At 34.8% G+C, this 23331-nt stretch overlaps 1 protein-coding gene across 1 annotated transcript; it reads right to left on the bottom strand.

Moving 5' to 3' along the window:
* Positions 1-16: 16 nt before the first annotated feature.
* On the bottom strand, positions 17-12625 carry LOC147071200 (uncharacterized). The gene is made up of 7 exons (XM_085948085.1): positions 12445-12625; positions 8192-8215; positions 6295-6503; positions 4330-4441; positions 3583-3738; positions 1428-1597; positions 17-413 (listed from the first exon to the last, which is right to left on the bottom strand). Exons 1-7 carry the CDS (start codon positions 12494-12496, stop codon positions 198-200), a joined length of 939 nt encoding a protein of 312 aa, XP_085804211.1. The 5' UTR covers positions 12497-12625; the 3' UTR covers positions 17-197.
* Between the last annotated feature and the right edge of the window lie 10706 nt (positions 12626-23331).

Raw genomic sequence — 23331 nt, forward strand, 5'->3', positions numbered from 1 at the left:
AGTATTAATAAATATATTTTTATAAATTGTGTTTTATTATCCTGTGTTAATTCCAAAATTTGAGACGGATTACTTACATACATGAGTATTCTTAATTTCTATTACATACAATACTAAACAATCTTTTAAACACGTTGAAATTTAATGATTTAAAGCTTTCACTTGTATTATTATCAAAGCAAAATAGTCATGTTAGTTTAACCGCCGAAGAGTTTCTTGGCCTCATCAACAACCTTGGTGGCGTATCTTGAAGAAGTAAGTAGGAACTTGTTGACTACTGACATTGGCTGCAAGCTGTCGCCATCTTCGCACTTTATTTTCCAGGGCTTTTCGATGTAGTACATGTGTAGAGAGATTACTCCGTAACTCTTGGCCCATTCTTGTAGACATGGGGGTGCTGATGGGATTGACATCTAGAAGAATAAGTAATGATTATCATTATTAGCTCAATTGTTTATAATTTAAATTGTTGATCAGAATTGTACATTATTTTTTAAATAAATTACCTCTTGAAATTACAATGAAACTACATAATATTGTATCCTTTTTTCGATATTTTAAATAAATTGTGTTTTACGTAGGTAACTACGCTTTTTGGAAGTCTTATTTTAACGCTTGTATCACAGAACAGATTAATAAATAAAATTCCAATAGGCTGTATCCCAATACACTACATTTTGACACAGGGTTTTGAATGTGTGTGTTCTACGAAAATGAACCACACATTATCGACGTGCAATAGTGTGTGTTGCTACGTTAAAATACACCAATATTGAATGAGTGTCACTGCATAAAACGAGAGTAGTTGTCAGAACGAAATACAAGCGTATCTTGACACGTGTTTAAGTGTATCGCATATTCTTCCACACTCGAGATTGGTTTCCTGATTCTTCACACCCGTAAGGTAAGGTTAGGCCTGTGTTTCCGGGCTTGCATCCATTTGGAATTACCTATACAGATTAGAAGATATCTATCTATCTTGATTAGTGATGATAAAAATAATGATTTTCTAAAGGTCATATACAATAATAGTAAAGCTCCCTTTTATTTGATATGACAGTTTTTTTTATGTTGGCTTTACAATCCGGTATGAATCTTGGCCTACTTCTTAAGAGTCCCGTCATCGTATCGAAAGAAAGTATTGGTACTTGCAAGTATCGGTATGAAATGATGTGTGTCTGTCAGAAATTTATTTCAGAAAAAACAACACAAAATATCAGTATCAGGTAAGAAAAGAATCAATACTTGAAGGCCCCCTACAGAGTTTCTTAACAGATTTTATTCTTTATATTTCTTAACCTATTAGGTACATATTCTGGATCCAAACACCAATATGTTGAATTGTTACATGTCAGTTCTGAACCTGTGACTTTCGGCTTCAAAAGCAGACACCATAGTGGGCTGATACAAGTGGAAATTGAAATTACCTCAACGCCTCTGGATGGTGGTGTTTCGAACCAAGGTCTGTCTCGCTCTTCAGTGTGTCCAATGATTTGCCAGCCCAATCCAATGGCACGACCTTCCTTGACCAGAACAAAGTAGGGGAATGTCTTGTGGCAATCAAGCTCTGTGGTCATATTGTAGTAATAGTGGGTTCCTATAAAATAAAGTATCGTCTCTCACAGTAATAATATAAAGAGAGTGTATAGTTACAGCTATATGAAGCCGTATTTCTTGCTAAAACGCACAGTAGAAACTCAATTTTATTATTATTAACTTATACCATCATGTTGCTTCTCAGTACGGCTACCAAATTTAAACACAACATAGTGAACCATATTTTCTACTAAATTATCTAAAAATAAAAACAACTAACTTTATATTAAACATAAAAACAATAAATTTCAGCAATACATACTCAGCATTTAAACCAATATTTACCGGTGATGTGTACAAAAAATATTTAATTCAGTCGTAGAAATTCTATCTTACTCTAACGCATATTGCTATCGCTGAATGCTTTCTCACTCGCATTTCTGGTTCGTTTTTGTTCAGGTAGGTACATTGATTCATTGGTAATATTAATATGTCTCCGAGCAAATTTGGTCGATTGTTTGACAACTACAATATGAAGGATTCTTTTATATACCGCCTCTTCAATTACCTTCGCGAAATCTTCTACTATAAACCGCTAATAAATAAATTTACACCAGATAATAAATATCTTAAAATGTAAGCAGGTATTTTGGTTTTTTTTTTACTTAATTTATCTGATGCGCGACTATGTTTTTCAAGATGCATAAAATTTGACACACTTGTTGGAAAAGGTTCATCATCTATTATCTGAATTTCTTCAATCAGCAGCATGAATAAATGAATGGTGAATTCTTTAAACAATGCTTTGAAAAAATCATTGATTCTGAAAGTGGAAAGCTGAGTAATTGGCTCAGTTAACAAAAATAACTTTGTTTCAAAACCATTATAATGGAGTTAAACATGCAATTAATTACATATACTTCTTTAGAATGTGTACTAAAACGTAAGCTAATTTCATTATTTTTTAATAGCTAACATAGCATTGTATTACACATTCTATTTTTGTAGACTTTGTTGATAATAGTAAAAAAATATTTGCACTCTGAACCAAATGTGAACCATTAATTTTGCTGACGGCTACTCATAATTATCAACATGTTTACTTGACCTCTTGATCTCAACGGCTTCGTGATTACACGTTTTCATCATAATAATTTTCAAAACTATCGGAATAAATTATGTCATAATATTTACACAAATATCTTAATTTCAGAGAGAAATATTCTCCTAGGGTCAAAACAAAATTTAAATAAATGATTAATTGATATCTGACTACACAATATATTATGTACATAATGTGAAATAGTTATAAGATAATATTATGCATTTTTTTCTTTTTATGTATATATCATGTAAAATGTAAATATTCAATGCTATTACAGAATGACCGTGACATTGAATACTCAATCGATAGTTTTCATATTTAATTTGAACATATACATTCGACTGTAGAAAGGAAAAAGGACATAATTCTCAGTTTTCTCAAAATAGGTTTTATTGGATAATAACGTTGTCCACGACTAAATACATATTTTGTCCAATGGACGTAAGCTTTAAATGCTGATTTATTATCTAATTTTAACTGGAAATTTCAAAAAAAACTATGGAATTGAAGTGCGAAAAACGACTTAACCATCATTTTTGTTGGTTTTTCTCTAATTAACTCAATACTTTATCAGATTGAGAATATAAAAACTAAATTATTAATTATCATGCACGTCACGGTTATATCTATTTTGTTTTTTAACTTTGACCAAAAACCATAACAAAAACGTTTTTGTGCTTCCTGTAAAATGTAATGATTTGTGTGGATTACATCCTTTTTCCTTTCTATACCTAGTCGATATTTCAAGAAAAATGTTATGGATATCGCAATGATATTTAGCATAAGATATGCCATATCATAAATATTATTATATAATGGATTTTTATATTCAGTAATCGCTGGAGATTTGCTTTGTCATGAACACATTTTTGTAGCGTGTTATGACAAATAAAAATTGTTGTTATTTTTCATTGAATGTAATAAATCAATAAATGACTTACCCATGTTGGGGATGCAATTTTGTTTCTTGAACAGAGTCTGACTCATCAGCTCTGATTCTCCGAGTGGAATCTGCATCAGGCTCTGGCCATTCTGAACCCAGATACCTTCAATTGTCTCGCCAATTGGTCCATGCCGACCACCGGCGCGGATTGTATCTATGAACAATAAAAAAATCATTTTTATACATCCATTGTATGAAAATAATAACCACTTAAGGGTCAAAAATAAAGAATTTGGGGATCTTTTGGAATTAGGAGCGTAATGCAGAGTTGTCGTCATTAAGCAGCCGTGTATCACGAAACATGTCACATTTTCTTTCTCTCAGACATTCTAATAAGAATAATATATGTTTTTCTTATTGAATTTAGGTCTCCGAAATTGGCCTCTTAAAGTTAGGCATGTATCATAGGGACTTACACACCTAAGTATGTTTCTGCATCCAGTTTTAAGCTTGAACAATTATTTATGGAACAAAGAATAGACCTTTAGATAATAAAGTATCATAATTAATACAGATCTTAAAATGTAGTGATTTCCCAAAAATTATGAGTGAATTGCAAACACTAATTGAAAGTTTACTGAATATATTTTATTAAGTACCTAAGTATTAAATGAAATGTAGTTATATAAGAAGGACGGTGTGCTGATGCGCACATACAGTAAACTGTTATGGTAAGATGCTGCACTCAGTAAAAAGTATACTTACTAATATTCCTATCTAAATATAAATCTCCACGTTTGCTTACCGGGAGAAACGATGAGGCTTGTCGTGGTCCAGTAGTCTTGTCCCAGTATGGTCTTCATAACCATTTTGGTAGAGATGTCATATGGTAGTCCATCACAATCTCTAACTGGAATCTGAAATTTTAATATTATTATATAAGTACAAATAGTTTGGACTGATACCTAAGGAGGGCCACTATACATATAATAATATTAGTCAAGAATTTGATAAAAAAAATAGAAAAGCATTAATCGACGCAACATCTCTGGTTTGGATGGGTGTGTGGTTAAAACTCATCCGGGAAAAGCATAAAAATAGTAAGAATCCTGCAGGGCTATTATATGATAGGTAGCTAACACTAATATCACTCAGACCAATTTCATAAACAGGCGATTATCTACAATAACACATCGATTCCAAATGTCCACTAAGAGTGCGGACACACGGCATTGCTTATTTGATTCCAATTGCATCCAATTAGAATCACCAATTGGATAAAACAAATCATGTTTGTGATTCTAATTGGAATCAAGAACATGCGTCGACGCACGTCCACTGCAATGCCGTGTGTCTGCAGCCTAAGATCTTCAATTGGAGATTCTAATGGGATGCGTTTGGAATCAAAAGTAAGACATGTTAACTGTGTTACGCAACGACATTTGACAGGTCTCGGTCATGGGCGGCCGTCTTAAAAAATACCACTCCTATAATTAAGCGCCTGAATATGACATAATATCTATAATATTTATCACTTTTTTATTGATTTTGGAGTTAAGTGATAAATGTTAGAATACCCCTGCAGGATGTGTTCATTAATCGACGAAGGCTATTAATAATTATTTATTTGTAGATAATTGCAATCAGTGTTGAGTTTATATTAAATCCTGAATTCATCAATTTCTAGAATGCTTTCGAAACCCAATGCTAAAAAACTCAGAAACATTCCTATTAGAAATAATATTTAAGAAAAAAAAAAATGGTACCAAGATACATTGGTTCGGTGAACAAATATGAACATAGTATAAAACAATTCATGGTCCCCATAAAGGGGAGCTGACAAGGCTCTAGCCTGGGGGCCAGGGCTTAGAGTTTAAGTTTATTTAAACATTTAAAAATATGTGGCGATACGATGCAATTTGATGTGATATGGTGAATAATGTAATTAAATGGTATTTAATACATGTGTAGAATTTTATTTTTAGTCTGTTTCCTGACTAATATAAAATGGCTATTTTTCCAATATGGCGAAGGGTCGCATGTTACCTACTTAATTAGGTACCATAAAAGGGGGTCGCGATCAGTAGGTAATCCACAATATGCAGCACTCGAAATGGAGAATTTTACGAACCGGAGCGCTCGGTAGTTTTATGAGAATATTAACATAGTTATCTAATTTCATGTGTTTTCTAAAAAATAAGTATACGATTTTTTATTATATTATGGCCATTCTAGCTCAAATGGTAAAATTATTTTTTCCATGAGACGGAACGACAATGTTGCCGATTTTACGACCCGGAACGGCGCTCCGGTGCGTTCCGGTCCATTTCGAGCCCTGACAATATGATGATCTGTGCCGACAACTCAATAATTCAAGAGGATTTATTTAAAAATCTAAAAATACATGTAATACCCTTAATTTTTACCTCGCGGAACTTTTTTGGGGAACACTGCTGTTGAACATCACATTGTCCTCAACCTTATGGATAGGTTCGGGGGCCTGCTAAACGTATTGGCCTGGGGACCCGCTTCAGGATGAGGGGCCCATGAGGTAGATAACTATAAAGTTGTATCAATTTCTTTCCGAACATATACCTACGTACATTTACATGACCAATGTATATTCAGTAATTTTGTTTTGGAGAACAACGTTACTAACATAATATGGTCTTGGTCTGGACTACATAGGTTTCATCATGAGATACCTATCCATTTTTTATGGCGCAAGAGTCAATACACGATTTGTGAATAAAGTAAAGTTGGCACTCACCGCAATCTGTATCCCAGCAATGTAGCCATTGCGATCGTAAAGAGGGCAGACCCTCACGTCATTGTCGAGGCACCTCATGGAGATATCGATGTTATGCTCCCCCGGACGTGGCACCTCTTTGAAGCCTGCAGCTTCCGCATCGTTCACGTTGCGCGGGATGTCGAAGAAGTTCTGGCGGTCCTTCAAGGCACTCGACCATGCGTGCGTCACTGGGAAGATGTATTATTTCGAAATGGTTTATCATCATAAAGAAATGTCAAAAACCTTCTTTTATAGAGATAGAGCCTAAATTAATCAAAAATTAAAAAAAGGAGCGGAGAAAACAGGATGCAAACCACATCCTCTGGAAATGTCCGAGAATGTGCTCCGAGAGGGAAGAGATGCTCAAGTCGGTCTAACCCAGTGGTTCTCATGTGAAATTTAACTGTGGCCGCACAATATTGACATTGACAGTTATAATTATGGAAACGTCTGGTGGCTGCACCAAATTTCACTTTTGTTGTGATTGAAAAAATTAAGCTAAATTTTATTCACAAAGAAATGGAACAATTTATTTATAAACAAGTCCATCTAATAAAAGATATTTGAGCATGTTAGTACATTTATGTGTCGCTACATTTCAAAATCAGCCAAGTCCACCTTTAGGTATTTTTGACTTTATTGCTGAAGAACTACTGCTTTCTAACATTTCTGCATTGTCAAAATGTGAAATTTATTAATTTTAAATATTCTATACTCGAAATAATATAAACTTTCACCCTTGTGACTGTGTATTTGAGAAAACAAAAAGCTGTTTTTCTCATATTCATCTATTATGGACTTGGCTCATTTTTAAATCTAGCGACACATATCTATTTATTTGAAAATAATGCAAATGGAAATTCCCCAATAGGTACTCCTTTTTTCCAATGCGAGCCGCAAAAGACATTCAAATGCGAGAAATTGTATACCGGCAGAAATTTCCACATGATCTCACCACAAGAACACATTATGGATCATTTGAGCGTGGAAAGAAATTTAAGACAAGTCGTGTGTATTCAACCAATTTTATAAATAAATTTTTGAAATATTATTCTGTAAAGCGCTGGTGGCCGCACGTGAGAGCCACTGGTCTAACCAGCTATTGGGTCCATCGGGCCGTCCGACCTGGTCACCACAAAGGCCAATAATTATCTTGCTTTTAGAAAATTTGCGGCGTCTTACTGCGGGGTGAAGATCTCTTAACATGTTTTTTGCTGTCCGTATGATTAGCTTCGTTTTTTGTTATACTTATATATCTCTCCCCCGGCATTTTGCGTTAGAGTAAAATCAGTAAACTCAGTCGAAGCTCACTTGAGAGCGTGGCAACCTCAGTCTTTGGTATTTGTTCTTGAGACATTACCAGGCGTTCTTCACATCAAACGAACGTAGCGCCTCGTGATCGCTCAATTAAGACCGAGTGTGGTGCGGGGCGGTTGGTTTGGAGGCGTTTGTGTTATTTATCATTCTCATTTATTCATTTATATTTTGCCCATTAGCAGTGGTAAATCACTGTTTTGTACTTGCAAAGATTGTATTATTTATAATCGTTAGTGTACTTTAATAATATCGTAAAACATATTCATGAATCACCCTAATTATGCTCTTAATAATTCATGGACAGGGACGCAATTTTTACTTTTTCCACGAGAAGAAAGGCGCTCCGGTATGCGCATGCGCCAGTCCATCTCGAGCAATGCCCACCCCACATAGTATGTGGGGTATAATTATTATATTTATTATACTAATATGACGTGTAATGTGTAAAAAACAGAACTGTCCTTAGAATGTATAACATGTATGTGTATAGCAGTAAACATTACGTAGCCATTTGTAACACATCTTGTTAAATAATTATTATACTTTTAATTGAGCTTACCTCGAAATCCATCAAGCCGAATACCTGGAAAAACAAATAGTATCACAATTAATAAATCGTAAACACGAAACGTGCGTCAATGTTAGGTATTTTTTTTTTTTTGCAATTCATATTTACAATAATAATTATATAAGTAAGTAATATGAATATTGTGTAAAAAATGATCAATGGCATTACAATAACTGATTTTTTATGGTTATGGTTTGATTCGAACTTCTAATAAGAATCTAATAAGAAAACGCATTTTATTTCATAATATTTTATAGTTACATGATTATTATATACGTTATACCTATATAAAAAGACAATGTTGTTAAAATTATTATAAAACAATAAACACATTGTTATTGTAATAAATTACAACGTGTTTCCGCGTCTGATAAAATTAATAAAGAAAAACTTGACCATAGAACAAACAGTATTTAAATAGAGTTATAAAATGCAGTCTTTGTCTTCTGATTTTTGCTCAAGGCCCACTATATAATCAAGCAGTGTCAGGACACTGTAAATTTCGACAGTAGTGCTAGTTATTGCTCATACTTCGAATGCAATATCGACTGCTTAATTTGCAAACCAGCTAACTGCACTTTTGACCAACAATGAGATTTTGATAGCATTGTGTTACAAAGCATGTCTTCTATGTTCACACAAAATTTCAAACTCCTAAACCTATTAATAAATGCGTTATCGTTCTTCACGCAAAACAGCCAACTGCAGATGCCAAGTTTCTAATATCGTAAATGGAACAACTCCACTACAGGAGGACCTCGACTTTCGCACATAATTGGTTCCTGAAAATGTGTGCGAATGTTGAATGTTCGAAAGTAGAGGGAAGTAAAAAAAAAAAAATTGTGTGTATTTTGAAATATTTATTTATCAAGTAAATATAAGATGTTTAAGAGACACGTTTAAGTGGGGTTTGCGGGTATTTCCCTTAAAAAGTTATCAATAGTTAACTGTTTGCCACTCTTAAATCACCAGCTAAGTTTCCTCCAAGAAGCAATGTCAATCGGTTTTTAGAAGGTTTATATCCAGGGGCAACTGATTCTTCCTTAGATAAGAATGTACGACTAGGCATTTTTTTTTCCAAAATAAACCTGTCTCATCTACATTAAATATTTGGCTAGAGGAATATTCTCCATCTTCAATAATTTTGGATAATGAGAAAATAAATTCTTTTGCAGCATGTTTATCCACATCAGCCGATTCTCCAGTGAATTAAATATTATGAAAAGAATACCTCATTTTAAAATTGTTAAACCAACCGTTACTTGCTTGAAAAATCGTGTTAGAATCTTCTTTTAATCCAGCCTTCCAATCTTTGTGCAAACTAAGAGCCTTCGCTTGAATAATTGAAATACTCAGAGGGACATCTTTTTGATGTTGGTCATCGACCATGATGATAAAGATTTTTCTATTTCATCTATAATTATGCCGTGTCTTTTGGAAGCAATCTTTAAGGATATATGTCCACAATTTTGAACGTATTCCATAACATATCGTAGACCTGTTTGGATCATACGAACGTCCGATTGAAGCAAAAGATTCACCGCTATCAGAATGTCTAATAATTTCCATCTTTGTCTCGATCGTGTGAAGTTTATGAGTCCTTGATTTCTTTTTGTTCGTATCAACACTGCAGTTTTTCCGTTTATCACTCATGTTTATAAATTTTTAGGGTGAAATATTTCAATTAGCAAAACGCACTACACAACACGCCTGCACACGCTCCTGCACAAGACTAAACCTATCCTAGCTAGCTCACAAGCAAAGTGACAGGTGCGAGCAGGATGCAAGTGATGCAAGAAATGCACTTCATTATGAGCGAGCGAGAGAGGGATGTCTTTACCCCACAGCGCGAAGTTTAAAAAAAACGATTTTTTTAAATGTGTGAAATAGCGAATTGTGCGAAAGTCGAGGTCCGCCTGTATTTATATAAATTTTCTTTATTTATGTATATAAAAGGGAAGCGAAAATAGTGTATTAATTCATAGTGCAGCTTATTTGTAAAATAAATTCAGGTGTATTTTGGAATAATTGTTAAATTCCGCTCGATAGTTAAATTAAGTTTTTTCTCCTTCTTCTATTTTCTATTTTCCCAAATGGAGTAAACCGGTTTGCAGATTAAGCAGTCGATATGGTCAGTGGTGGACAGAACAGATAATAAATATAATACCGATAGGCTATATTCAATACGCCGCACTTTGAAGCAGGGGTTTTGAATGTGTGAGTGTCCTACGAAAATGAAGCACGCATTATGCACGTGCAATATTGTGTGTAATACACCAACATTAAATGAGCGTAAATGCATAAACCGAGAGCAGTTTTCAGTATTCGACGTAAGTACAACGTATTCTTGACACGTGTGTAAGTTTAACCCGGTTCTTCCTTACTCGAGACGGTTACCTGCACAGAAAAGAAAAATAAATAGAACTCTCATCCCCTATCCTGGAAACGTTTCAAACTGAAGCAGGATTTTATAAGTGTGAGTAAATATGTGGGCTCACAAAAAATTACCTTCGCATCACACACAGAGCCGCATTAGCCGTAGCCTTACCGGTTGGGTATTTCAGTTCCCATTATTTCTGAGTTCCCTGGTTACGTGCTATCGCCTTACCCGTTGGGTATTTCAGTTCCCATTATTTCTGAGTTCCCTGGGTAAAATGTTAGAAGAAAATGATGATTGTTGCATATTGTAATAAATTGAATGAAATATGCCATCGAAAATCTTTATTTATTGCAAACAGGTTACCACATTGAATTAAAAAAGTATCAATAAAAAGCATTAACATCGTAATTCGCAATTCACTGCCATGGTTTAGTATTATAGTCGGCCTTGTTATTTGGCATACGATGTTGATGTTATAATACATAATTAGACATTGTAAGATATTACATTCAAAGCATATGTCCAAGATTGAGCCTGCTGTGGGTATATTCTGGACATTCACAGTTTGAAGTTATTTAAAGGATTGAAGGATTAGTTTTTGATTGTTAGTCATTGGTTCGCAATCAACTCGTTGTATCCATGGCCTGGATCCAATCACACACATTAAAAAGTACCTAATTAATTTTTTTACTCATTTAGTCATGAGTTATGTTTTCTCGAGTTTTTATATTCTCAGGATCCGAGAATTAAGAATATTCTTGATTGTTTTTTTTTGTTTTACCAAAATTCTCTAGATTCTAGAATAATAAATTACTTACTGTAATTTTTATGGGTCTTCCTTTTAGCATCAAAATGACAGATACATGGATTTTAAGAAAATAAATTGTTAGGTGTGAAAAGACGTTTTTTAGCTTACTGAGCAGACAGTCGAAAATTTTCTCTTCAGCACACGCTTTGAGAGCCTTTTTTTAAAAAGGTTTTCCGAGCTTTAATAATTTAATTGTTGATTTCAGGTGCAGGAGCTTTTGAATTTTACATATTTACCTATAACTTTTCCGATTTAAAACAATTAGTTATAAGCCACAAACATGGTTGTTATCCATACGTATAACCAATTCGGTTCTCTTTCTATCGATCAAAAACACATTGGAAAAAAAATCAACAATTAGGTAGGTATGTGATTACCATTCCCCCGGGGTCCGAATCTGTGACCCACAAAATTAACGTGTCCCCAGGACTACGGTTACATATTATTGTAAATTGTACGTTAAAAATTTCACCGTGGCAAAGTTCTACAGATTTTGGCAAAATTCATGAATTCAAGAATGAAAACCTAGCCTAACCAAACAAATAATCCAGTATATCGGCTATTTTCAAATATTGGCTTCCTGTAAAGTATAAACCGACAAAAACCGTATTTTATTTAGACTTGAATTTTATGTCAGTAGATACTGTACGACCTAAAGAGGTTGGACGGTCTTTAACATAAGGGCCATATATTTCCGATACAACATATCGTCTCTGTTCTGGCAGAACACACTAACTGGAGAATACTAGTTTTGAGAATTTTGACTTTGAAGTTGTTAAAATGTTTGAAATGGTCTATCATGTGAGTTTATTAAGTAATAGTAAAAAGGATGACTTTAAAATAAAGACTGTTTATTTATTAAGAAGGTTTCCACACGGTAAAGTTTGAAATAAGGAACATTTTGGTATAACTAACTCAATATGTCATTTTTTAGAATTAGTGTCTTCTGCCAGAACAGTGACGATATTATTATCACGGTGAAGTGTGATACGGCGAACGGCTCATTTTTGGATAACAGTCAAAATCTATACGAATAAAAACTATATAATATTTTACCTTCAGTGACGTATGCTGCCACAAATAATCCAAAAAGGACGAACAACTTCATTTTGTTAACTCGCTTTTCACGGCGTTGTATCAACAATAAACTGCGAGGTCTAATTAAACAATAATTGAAAAAAAAATGTCCAAAAAACAAAGATCGACGCGCGCCTCTCGGGGTCTTCACTTCAACTGCGACTTATCACAATAAATTATTATTCATAAAACAGGTACCTACTCACATCTGAAGATTCGTACAGATCATACATACGCTCATTTTGTTATTTATCTCAACGGAATAATTCGTGACCAAACGCACCGTGGCGTAACTAGGTTCCTACGATGCGGGGGACGTGATGAAAGCAATGTGTACCAACAGCGGCGGCGTTCTTCGACACAGATGACTCAATCGATTCGTCGGAAGATTTAAAAGGGGGCCTCGAAACAGTTAAAACCTGTCATGCAATTAAGTATTAAATTATACCGATATTTACAGTGACGTCCCTAGACAAGATGCCGCCACTAGGCAGCGCCAAAATGCCGCCCCATATCGATAATCGATATAATGACGGTGCAACCCTTCGATACGGATTACAGACTAAAGCAGGAGCAGGAGCGGTAGGTGGGACGCTCTGTAAGAGGGGGGTGCATCTTTAGTTTCGATGGCCATCTGGACAATCTGCACATGTCTTTTCTGGTCACCAAGGACTCGAAGGGCAACGGAAGTAAACTAGACATCTCGAACCCGACAAAACTGTTAGAAAGCCCTGTTAAACCTTTTAAGTTAAATAATACATTTTATTTCCAACCAGTGAGCTTATTTTTTTAATGGGAAGATATTTTCGTTATTACTAAGTTTAGGTAGCGATTTATATGTAAACCAAATGATTCTTCTCGATTTGCCGCCTTTCGAGTTACTGCCGCCCCTAAGCGACGCTCAATCTGCCTACCCCCACGGGACGTCATTGGATATTTACATAAAAATATACTACTAATATTAGTTAAAAGATAACAGTGCTGGGCTGTGAAAATCCGACAAAAATAATACACATTTATGTCGGATCTCCAGCGTACCTCCCTTTACCCTTCCCAGTGTTTTTCAAAGGGTGTTCGAGGTCAAATTAAGCGTATTCAGCGTGTTTTTAGTGTTTTTTTGTATATTTTAATACACACTTAAGTTATGAAGTTGTTGAGCATTGAAACACAATAATCAAAAATTGCATTGCACAATCACATATTTTGAAATGTTAATAGGTATTCCTGAAGTCAAATTGTCATGTGTTTATCTCATCCCGCCGGCCCCCCTGAGGCCGGCCCCCTATGCTAGAGCCCTGTCAGCCCCCCCTTTGTGGGGGCCATGAAAAGAGATTGAAGACTAATCTCTTTGGGGCCATGCCTATACTGTTTTAATAATATTTCTTCTTTCTTTGTTTTTAAACGTCCTGTTGTGAACGTCTTAAATTAATAATTTGTAATGTTTTTACTATACTTATGTCAAAAAAGTATATATTTGATTTCAATGCGATCGAAATATTGTTCAATAATAAATTATTGTACACTGCCTTTACCGGGGTCCCGACAAAGCCGCCCGGGCATTACCGCCCAGACATTACCGCCCGGACATTGCCGCCAAAACAGTTTAGAAATGAGACAATTTTTATTTGTACATAATATTATATTTTAGGTAAAAAAAAACATAAGTACGAATAAAAAAAAATGAATTATTTAAAATTAAATTTAAATATTGTGTGCTAACCTTCTTAAATATTCTAAATAAGAAATACTACCCCATACAAAGGCATTAACTGCGTGTTAAAAGCTGATAATTTTAAGTTATTGTTATTCAATATTATGCTCTGGCATTAAATTTTCCCGCATAGGTTAGTATTTTGTTTATATGCGGAAAATGACCTCTCAACGTCTATAGAGGTGATGGGCAAACTTTAAATAATACTGCCTGAGTTGACTTCACTTTTTCTGATAAATCCACAGCTCGGAGATGGCATTAAAAATGCAAGTGCATATAAACTATCCACCTTTTTAACTTAGTTATATTTCGATAAAATAATTAAAAAAAAAAAAAATTATAAATTCAAAAGCTCTAAAATATACATTTATTTATGCAATATGCACTGATGTCTCAAATATGCATTTATATGCACAATAAAATTTTATTTTTGGATTCTGTGTCTTTCAAAACAGATTTCTGTGCAACTCTCATAGCTGTGCATACACCCTTACAAAACATGCACTAGCATATAAATCCGGGCCTTAGTTATTAGGTTATTACACTACTAAAAGCTGCAACGTATTAAATCTCAAATTTCACTGATTATCGTAAAAGTATGTAATTTTCTATCGATACGCAATTCGAAAAACCAAAAAAGCACTTGTTTTATAATATATTTTTGTATTTTTTGCGGGCGGTTTTGTCCGGGCAGTATTAACGTGTACTGACTTGTACGGGCGCATTTGGTTTGGCGGCGATGTCTGGGCGGCAATGTCCGGGCGCTTTTGTTGGGGTGCCCCATTTACCACATTGTATTCGATGTTATTACCAACTAAATAGTGCTAAAAATAGTACGGCCGCATTTTTTTTAATTTTGTCCCTTGAATCTGGTGTAAAATTCAAGCAAAAATCCGGTGATGTATATTGTACGTATATTATGATGCGATATTATAATATTATTGTATAGATAGAAGCTGTACTTATATAAAAAAAATATTATCTTTCGTGATCCATATTATTATTTATTCAAACCGGTTAAACTGCTTTACATACAACTTTAGTTTGGAGAATTCTTAGAAATCGCACAATTAAATTATTATAATATTATGATTTAAAATTCCGATGACGTAAACGTAGATGTAGATGGATACAGGGGCGGAACCAAGTGGCTTAGCTCCCGCGGCGATAAAAAGAAATACCTAATATAATTTTGATTTTTTTCGTATCAATGTACCTTCCTATACTATATTATCTACACTACACGTACCTATTTACTTGGACTATGGTAGGTATACAAAATACATACATTCACTTAGCTACCTACCAGTGGCGTGTAGTCCATAGATGCTGTAGATGCGGAGCATGCCCAGAAATGATGAACAAAGTAGGTGCTACGAAATAACTTATATAGTTTATTATTCAATCGTATGGTAAATGTTGCTTAATTTCACTTCTAACTATTATTAGGTACATATTTTTAGTTTTACTCAAATATTCAGGGGTGCGCAAAGCGGGGGTGTGAAACACTCGGGCGGTAGGATTCAAGGGGTGGTGAAAGTCCGAAAAAAACATTTTAATGATATTACTATTAAAAAATATATGTTATTCAATTATATACATAAAATGAACTTTATGATGAAAAATTTTATTTCTATTATTCTATATAATATTATTTAATATGTTTGACTATGTACTAACTGTTTGAGAGTAGATTTCGTGGAAATGCTCCAATCATGGCCCCACAAGGGAGGGTATGACAGGGCTCTAGCCTAGGGGCCCGATTTCAGGGGGGCCGTTGTGGCGGGTCGACCACATAATCGAGATAAACACACATCTTAAATATGCTCTAATAGTAAAAAAGTTGCCTGCGGCGCTATTTTACTTCGGGATTATTACCATTTTAAATTGTATGGTTATGCGATGCAATTTTTGATTATTGTGTGTTGATACTCCACAGCTCCACGCCACTGTAGATCGTCAGATTGCCCTTGACTTTAGTGTTAGGTAGGGGGCAATGATACGCGCACACCTTACAGGGAACCTTCAAAAATATGTCCGCACACATGTTTTCATTCCCCGCACAGTCCTCACACAAAAATATTGTAAAAGAAAGTTTTCTTTGCCAGATTTTAGTTTTTCTCGAATGCACGAAACCGTTACATGCACAATAATTCTTCGACCCATTTCTCGGAAGGGGAAGGACAAGTGCGACTAACGCGGCACGCAAGTGAAATTTTACGTCGAGTGGGATCATTAAATTCCTCCCATTCTATCGCATGCCAAAATATATGAAAAGAAGATACGTATTTTAGTGTTTATCAATGACCACCTAATAAATGTCCCACATACCTCTCTCTGAGAGGAGAGATGTGAAAAACATTATTTATTATCATTAAATAGCAGCGATATAAATTTAACCGTTTAGTATTTAACATATTTTATCAACGAATACTTTTTTTCTTTATTTCCTATTTTTTTATTTACTATAAATAATAAAATACTATTAAATCACTGAAATTAATAAACACCTTAAAAATTTAAGTTTAAATGAAAAAATATTGTATGTGTGTTTGTGGGGGGGGGGGTATATAAATTTACCGCACCGGGTCACTTCGCCACTGCTCAGATGCGTTGCTGATCCGCACACACAATATAAAAATTAGAGGGAACGTTGGATCCTGGCCTAGGGGCCCGCTTCAGGATGTGGGAGCCATGACTCAAATAATTATCACTATATGGTGTGTATGCCAATTGAAGGATTTTTGGTGTATTTGTCTGTTTAAGTGTTTAAGATATCCGAAATAAATAATAAAATAGGTAAATATGTACAAGTTTTCAGACAATTTGAAACTAAAAATAATAATGAACGGGGGCGGCACTTTGCCAAGGGACATCTCTGGGTGAGTAGCAAGTGACAATAATTTCTAATCATCACAACCTAAACCTAAACGCATCGCGTCGCTGAGTTTCAGTGCGTTCGAACATTTGGTGTCAGTATGTAGGTACCTACTAATCAAATTTGTACAAATGCATAAAATACAACTAAATATTCATGTTACATCATATTAAATTTAAGCTCACCTAGTTATAAGACCATCAGAAGCCGGTTCCGACCTAATACTCACTACCTAAGTGGAGTCAACATAATGGATATTAGTACGTAGGTATTTACTGTTTTGCTCAAAGGAATCGGATCAATGAAACTTTTCTTCCAGTGACAAAGCTGAAGGTCACTCAGTCAGGTCAGCAGTTAGCAAAGAAACAAATCCATTATTCAATTTATGGCATATTAAATAAATAAATTGCTCTAACATACACATGGCACGATCATTTATGTGAGGTCGGTAGGCCAGAAAATAGATGGATAGGTACTTATATAGATACCTACATATTTCCATACAATATACATAGTATTTATTTTACTATGTAAGTACCTATAATGTATTGAAGCTACTGACAATATTTTTGAATGAATCAATAAGTACCTTTTACACATTGGTACCTACTTGAATAATTTCTTCCGACACAACACTGGTATCGGTACTTTTCCACAATAGCGCCTGTACACGTGCATGGGTTTACTTGCAATAATAGTGTATATTTTAAATTATCACGATACTGTTTACATGTGCTGACTGTCTCGCCAATCTCATTTTCCAAGATTAAGTAGAGACGCGATGTTATCGTTTTATGGTACTATTTTACAGGTCGTGAAAATCGATTAACATCAAAATGAGTCTCTGCACGGTGTAGTTCGTTTTTTTCCTGGCAGGTTCGTCAATCATCAATCTACTGTGCAGGGGCAGATATCGAAGAAATCCCAACTGTCGCGTGATAATTCAGAAGCTTAAGAACTTTTTTGATTCATGCATGCAATTTTGCAACTTGCAGGATAATACATGTTTATAGGTGAATTTTCTTGGTATGGTTGCGATATTACGTATCCATGAACAAGTAAACGGGTATACCAGGGGTCGGCAAACTCTTGGACCAAAAGAGCCAAATATGAGTATCACAACGCTCAAAAAAAATTTCGAGAGCCATACATGTATTTTTATAAATATGTTTTATTTCAGTGAATGTTAATGTTTATTTATCAAGTGAAGAAGATTTTATTATTGTTATTTTAAGAAGACATTATAAATATAATTTTTACAGAAAATGAGTTAAGTACATACAATTTTCACGCATTCCTTAAAACTAATGTGAACAATGACCTTCCTTGCATTTCTTTGGAGAGTGTCTGTATGTTTGATATGTAACTTGTAGTTTTCAATTTTCATCGGTTATTTGGCTTTTCTAAATGCTATTTATATTGTTCATCGTATTATCTACCTTATTATGTAGATCTTTTAGTGTTTGTTGTTAGTGTTTTAGCTGTGTTGTGAAATTAAATTGCATTTTTCTCTCTTCTAATCCTCAATTTTGGTGGCAAGACCTACAAATTTGGAGCTACATAACTCTTTGCTTGATAAATCCACAAAAAAAATATTTCAAAAGTGCTCGTGTCAATATGAAATGGAGAAAAATTTAATTTGTCGACTATTGCAATGGGCGGATTTAAAACGACAACAATCACACCTTTTTTGTAAAAAAATGTGAATTGGGAATTTGGCAATGAGCCGCACGCCAATACCCAAAGAGCCACATGTGGCTCGCGAGCCGCGGTTTGCCGATCCCTGGGGTATACCTAACTATGATGCTGATACTAGGTATTCATGGTTTTGCAAAAAGAATGTGTTGATGTCTTATTATAAGTATTAATATGATGGATGGATAATAATATTATGTTGGATGGCTCGAGTCATGGCGTGAGTCCAAGTTCGATCCTGAGCCTGGTATTTTTTGTAAAATATCTATTGTAAATAAACTACTATTGACACCAAATTCAATTTCATGTCCATCAAGTATGTTTGTCCTAGAACCTTTTTTCGGATACCTATAACCAATGACATTATTAATGGATAACGCACTCAATACAGTAGCTAGCAAGTAAATTCGCGCATAGCGATATTCGCACGTGTATAAGTAGACGTCACGCAATTTCCATTATGTGATATCACGCATCGGGAATTTATAGCAATATCACCTTTATTGTAATGGCGTTAGAACACTCAGATTATGCCATTCGGCAGACCCGACAAAAAAGTGAGTGTCATTATACTCATTATTTTTTCCAGATGCTTCGTCCATATTAATGTCATTGCCTATAACGTATCGGCTTACAATGCTGATGGCCACAGGTTCGAATCATGGGTCTGGCAAATACACTTATGGTTTTTGGAGTCAGAGTATGGACCTAATAGGTTGAGCAAGTGGCTAACATCCTTTTCCCGTAAAGAACAAAAATGTTTTATTACAAACCTCCACACTGTGGAGGCCCATATGAACTTATTAGGATCGGACATGGTAAAAAAAATCTACCTCCCTCTAACAGGGACTTTTTGTCACTGTTTCTTTGTATACCTTCTTATAGCTGTGAAGGTTGGAAAGTAAAGTGGCTATATCATTCTTACAATGGTACGACCATGTTACAAACATTTGCGTCCGTGAGCTGGCACGACAGCTCTCGCTGATTGAAGTAATCATAAAGAGATGCTTCACGCGGTTGGGAAAATGTGTTCTGGATATCGCCAGAGGAGAGGATGCTCACCCTGGAGCAGTGCTACAAAAGTGATCTACGCGCTACAGGTCTTACGTGTCAGGAGGTGTGATATGTGGCGATCGACCGAGGGTAGTGGCACAATAATGTGCTTGTCCTTTGCCCCAAAACTGGTGTGTGACAGGATGAAGTAAATACCTAAGTAATCATTCTTGCAGGCTGTTGCTCATTATAACTCTTGAGATGTCAAACTTTCGACATAGACACAGGGCTCGGAATGGACCGGAACGCACCGGAGCGCCGTTCCTCTTCGTGAAATCGGTAAAATTATCGCTCCGTCTCGTGGAATAAATAATTTGAAGCCATATTCTCTCTTGCACACCATTCCGACCAATTCAAGGACGCTTACCAATTACTTGTACCATTTCTCTGTCTTCGACCTTACTAGCCCAACTGGAAATTTATTGTATTTAGCAAGAATTGTATTCCCTGTAATCTATTTTATTATTATAAGTACTTAATTTAGCTTTGGCTAATTTTATTTATCGTTATTGCTGTGCACTGATTGAAACTTCCTGTTCTGTGATATCATGTAGATACTTGAATTACTTGTTAAAATATCAATGGCGTGGCGTGACCAGAGACGTCTCTAGATTGAGTGCCGCCCTTAAGCAGACTAGTCAAAATACTGTCTCCTACCATTTTAAGTAGGTACTTACCTCAAACTCTATGAAAAATCATTGCGTACCATATTTATTTTTATTCTTGGTTGACATAGACTAATTAATTTACCATATAGCAGTGGCGAAGGGTGGAGGTAGGCTGTTTAGATCCGATATAAATATATATATTTTGTTTGTGTTTTATATAATGTACTTTCGGCTTTAACGGACACCCCTCATCCGCATTAGTCCAATATATTGAGATCCTACTGTAGATTTATTTTCTGGCAAATACTCATATCCATTGCGTATTGATGCGATGTTCCCTAAATTATGATTACCGAATTACAAAAACCAGGAGAAAGTTTAACCGAATATATTTGACCATAAATAATCATAAGAGAATTTATGAAAAAGTGCTATAACTACAGATATCTTAATATTATGAAGTCATATTTTGGCATTATTCTCAATTTTATCATTATTCTTTTAACAATTTTTAACAGGCCATGAGGCTCAATGACATTAGTGTAGCAGCAGAAGTGAATTAATCACATAAATGTGTTGTGAACCCACCGGGAATCAAACCTAGAGGCTCCAGATGAGAAGCCTGTAGCTTACGCATTAGACTACGAGGGCCACTGTAGAACAAAGATGTTTGAAATAATATTATTTTATAGAATAAATATATTTTATCTGATCATTAAATGTTAGTTCGACGATGTGGCCCGAATTTTTGATTTTTAACATTTACACAATATCATCTGTAATTTTATTATTCATGCAATCTGCGCAGTGGTGCCCAATTAAAAACTTCCTCAAAAGAGCAAGCACCTACATTTTTTTCTGACCATGTCCGATCCTATTCACAGATTTTGTTTTTACGAAAAATGGATGAAAGCCACGACGTGCTCAACCTATTAGGTCCATACTCTGACTCATACACAAATTGAAAAACAATATGTGAACTTGCCAGATCCAGGATTCGAATCTGGAACCCACGACGCTTAAGCCGCACGGCCATCGTGGGTCTATCATACACTGTACGTGACTTACATTATTGGCTGTTTAAATTATTTTTATTTTTCTAGCAGTTGTCATATTTTATTTTTTTAATGGTTATGGGTAGCGCACGAAATGGAGCAGAACGCCCTGGAGCGCCGTTCCGGTTTGTGAATTCCTCAAGAGTACCGTTCCGTCTCGTGGAATCCTCGAATATACCGTTCCTTCTCGTGGAATCCTAGAAGGTAGCAAGATGTCTCGTAAAATTCTCGAGCCTCATCAGAATATTTCATATGGCGTTCCGGTTCAAAATATTTTAAAAACATAATAAAATAATTATCTTTCTATTAAACAATGATTTTACTGGTTGAAAATCCCTGATTATTGTTCCTACATAATATGTCGATACAAATGGGTGCCACAATTGGCCAAGTTAAAATTTTGTTCTTAGAAATGCATTGAGCTAGCTATATTTTTTCCCAACAATGCATTTCTAGACAACCCATGTGTCTAATAATAAAAAATAAAAAATTTTATTGAAGAAAGCACCTTTAGATTTATTGCTCTCTCCCGTTTCCTAATAAGACAATATGAGATAATAGTATATTATTATAACAATGTTTTTTCGCATTCAGACAAAATCACAAAATACATCATTTATTTAGGGTACCTACCTACCTGGTATTATGGGTATAGATTATAGAAGTGATACCTCCACGTTTTTACGTGTATGGAGGACCCCTTTAAGGTAAAATTCGAGCGAAGCTATGGATGCCACATTCATGTTTCTTATAGTCCGCTAAGCCAAATGTCCGTCTATTGCCACTCGATCAAATAAAATGCTCTGTACTTTTATTTATTAACTAAAATTGTATATATACTCGCTACAAAGAAGGCGTGGGTCAACTACGAAACGGTAGTTGTCAAAAAGTATAAATAATAAAAATCAATAGGTTCAAATATTTAAAAAAAAAAAAACCATATTAATACATATAACCTAATATTGTTTCTTTTGGGCTCGATTCCCCGAAATCGCTGTAGCTCTCGACTACCTGGCTGGAATGTAACCTGGAAGACCCTTAAGGTAAGAGCCAGGCGAGCAACCTTCTGATAGACTGAGTTGGCCTTAGCCACAATCAGTGCTCGAAATGGAAAATTTCACGAACAGGAACGCTCTATAATTTTCCGAAAAAATGGTAAGTATGCTTAATTTTTTTCTTTACATACGTAGTACGTTGGATGTATAAATGCAACAATAAACTTTAAACTTCTTACGTGGATGTATATTGAGCAAGTGGGCAAGGATTGTCAGCGCCGCAGGCGAAAGAACCTCATCTCAACAAAGTATACCGTCAAGAATTGTAATATTCTTTACTCTTACTTTATCTACCACCCATAATCAGCAGGCATGTTACTTCTACCACCACTCGTCACTGCTTATAACTTATATTACTGTCTCATTTGGGATATTTCAGTTTGTTAATTAATCAAACTTAAAAAACAACATATCCATATACCTACCATAAAGATTCTAATTAAAAATTAATTTACATATAACAAATTTTACAGATTATAGATTCAAAACGAGCACAGAATATTTTTAAAAAAATCAAAGAAATAGTATTAAAATAGTGTTTAAAAAATAAAGAAATAGATGCAGCAACTATTAGAAAAAATAGTAAGTACCTATACAGAGACGAGTAAATACAAAATTTATATAGTACATATCTGTACACCGATAGAGCTAACTACGCCATTTAATTATTTAAGAAGTTATAAAACAAAGAATTTATAAATCGTTCACATAAACTCGTTCTCACGCAGGAGGAATATACCAATATCCGAAGCGATTTGGTTGAACACAGTGTGTAAGCGTTCTTAAGATAAATCAATCGGATAAAGCCATG

This window comes from Rhyacophila brunnea, unplaced genomic scaffold, assembly GCF_057557595.1.
Source record: "Rhyacophila brunnea isolate RB1 unplaced genomic scaffold, BYU_Rbru_1.0 scaffold_20, whole genome shotgun sequence".
Lineage (NCBI taxonomy): Eukaryota > Metazoa > Arthropoda > Insecta > Trichoptera > Rhyacophilidae > Rhyacophila > Rhyacophila brunnea.

Bases quoted from the DNA above. Each gene is read 5' to 3' on its own strand.
- LOC147071200 (XM_085948085.1), bottom strand. From the start codon at position 12,496: ATGAAGTTGTTCGTCCTTTTTGGATTATTTGTGGCAGCATACGTCACT. The intron at 3,739-4,329 runs GTAAGCAAACGT...TATTGTTCATAG, and splicing joins AAGCCTCATCGTTTCTCCCG to ATACAATCCGCGCCGGTGGT. The intron at 414-1,427 runs GTAATTTCAATT...TTATTCTTCTAG, and splicing joins CACCATCCAGAGGCGTTGAG to ATGTCAATCCCATCAGCACC.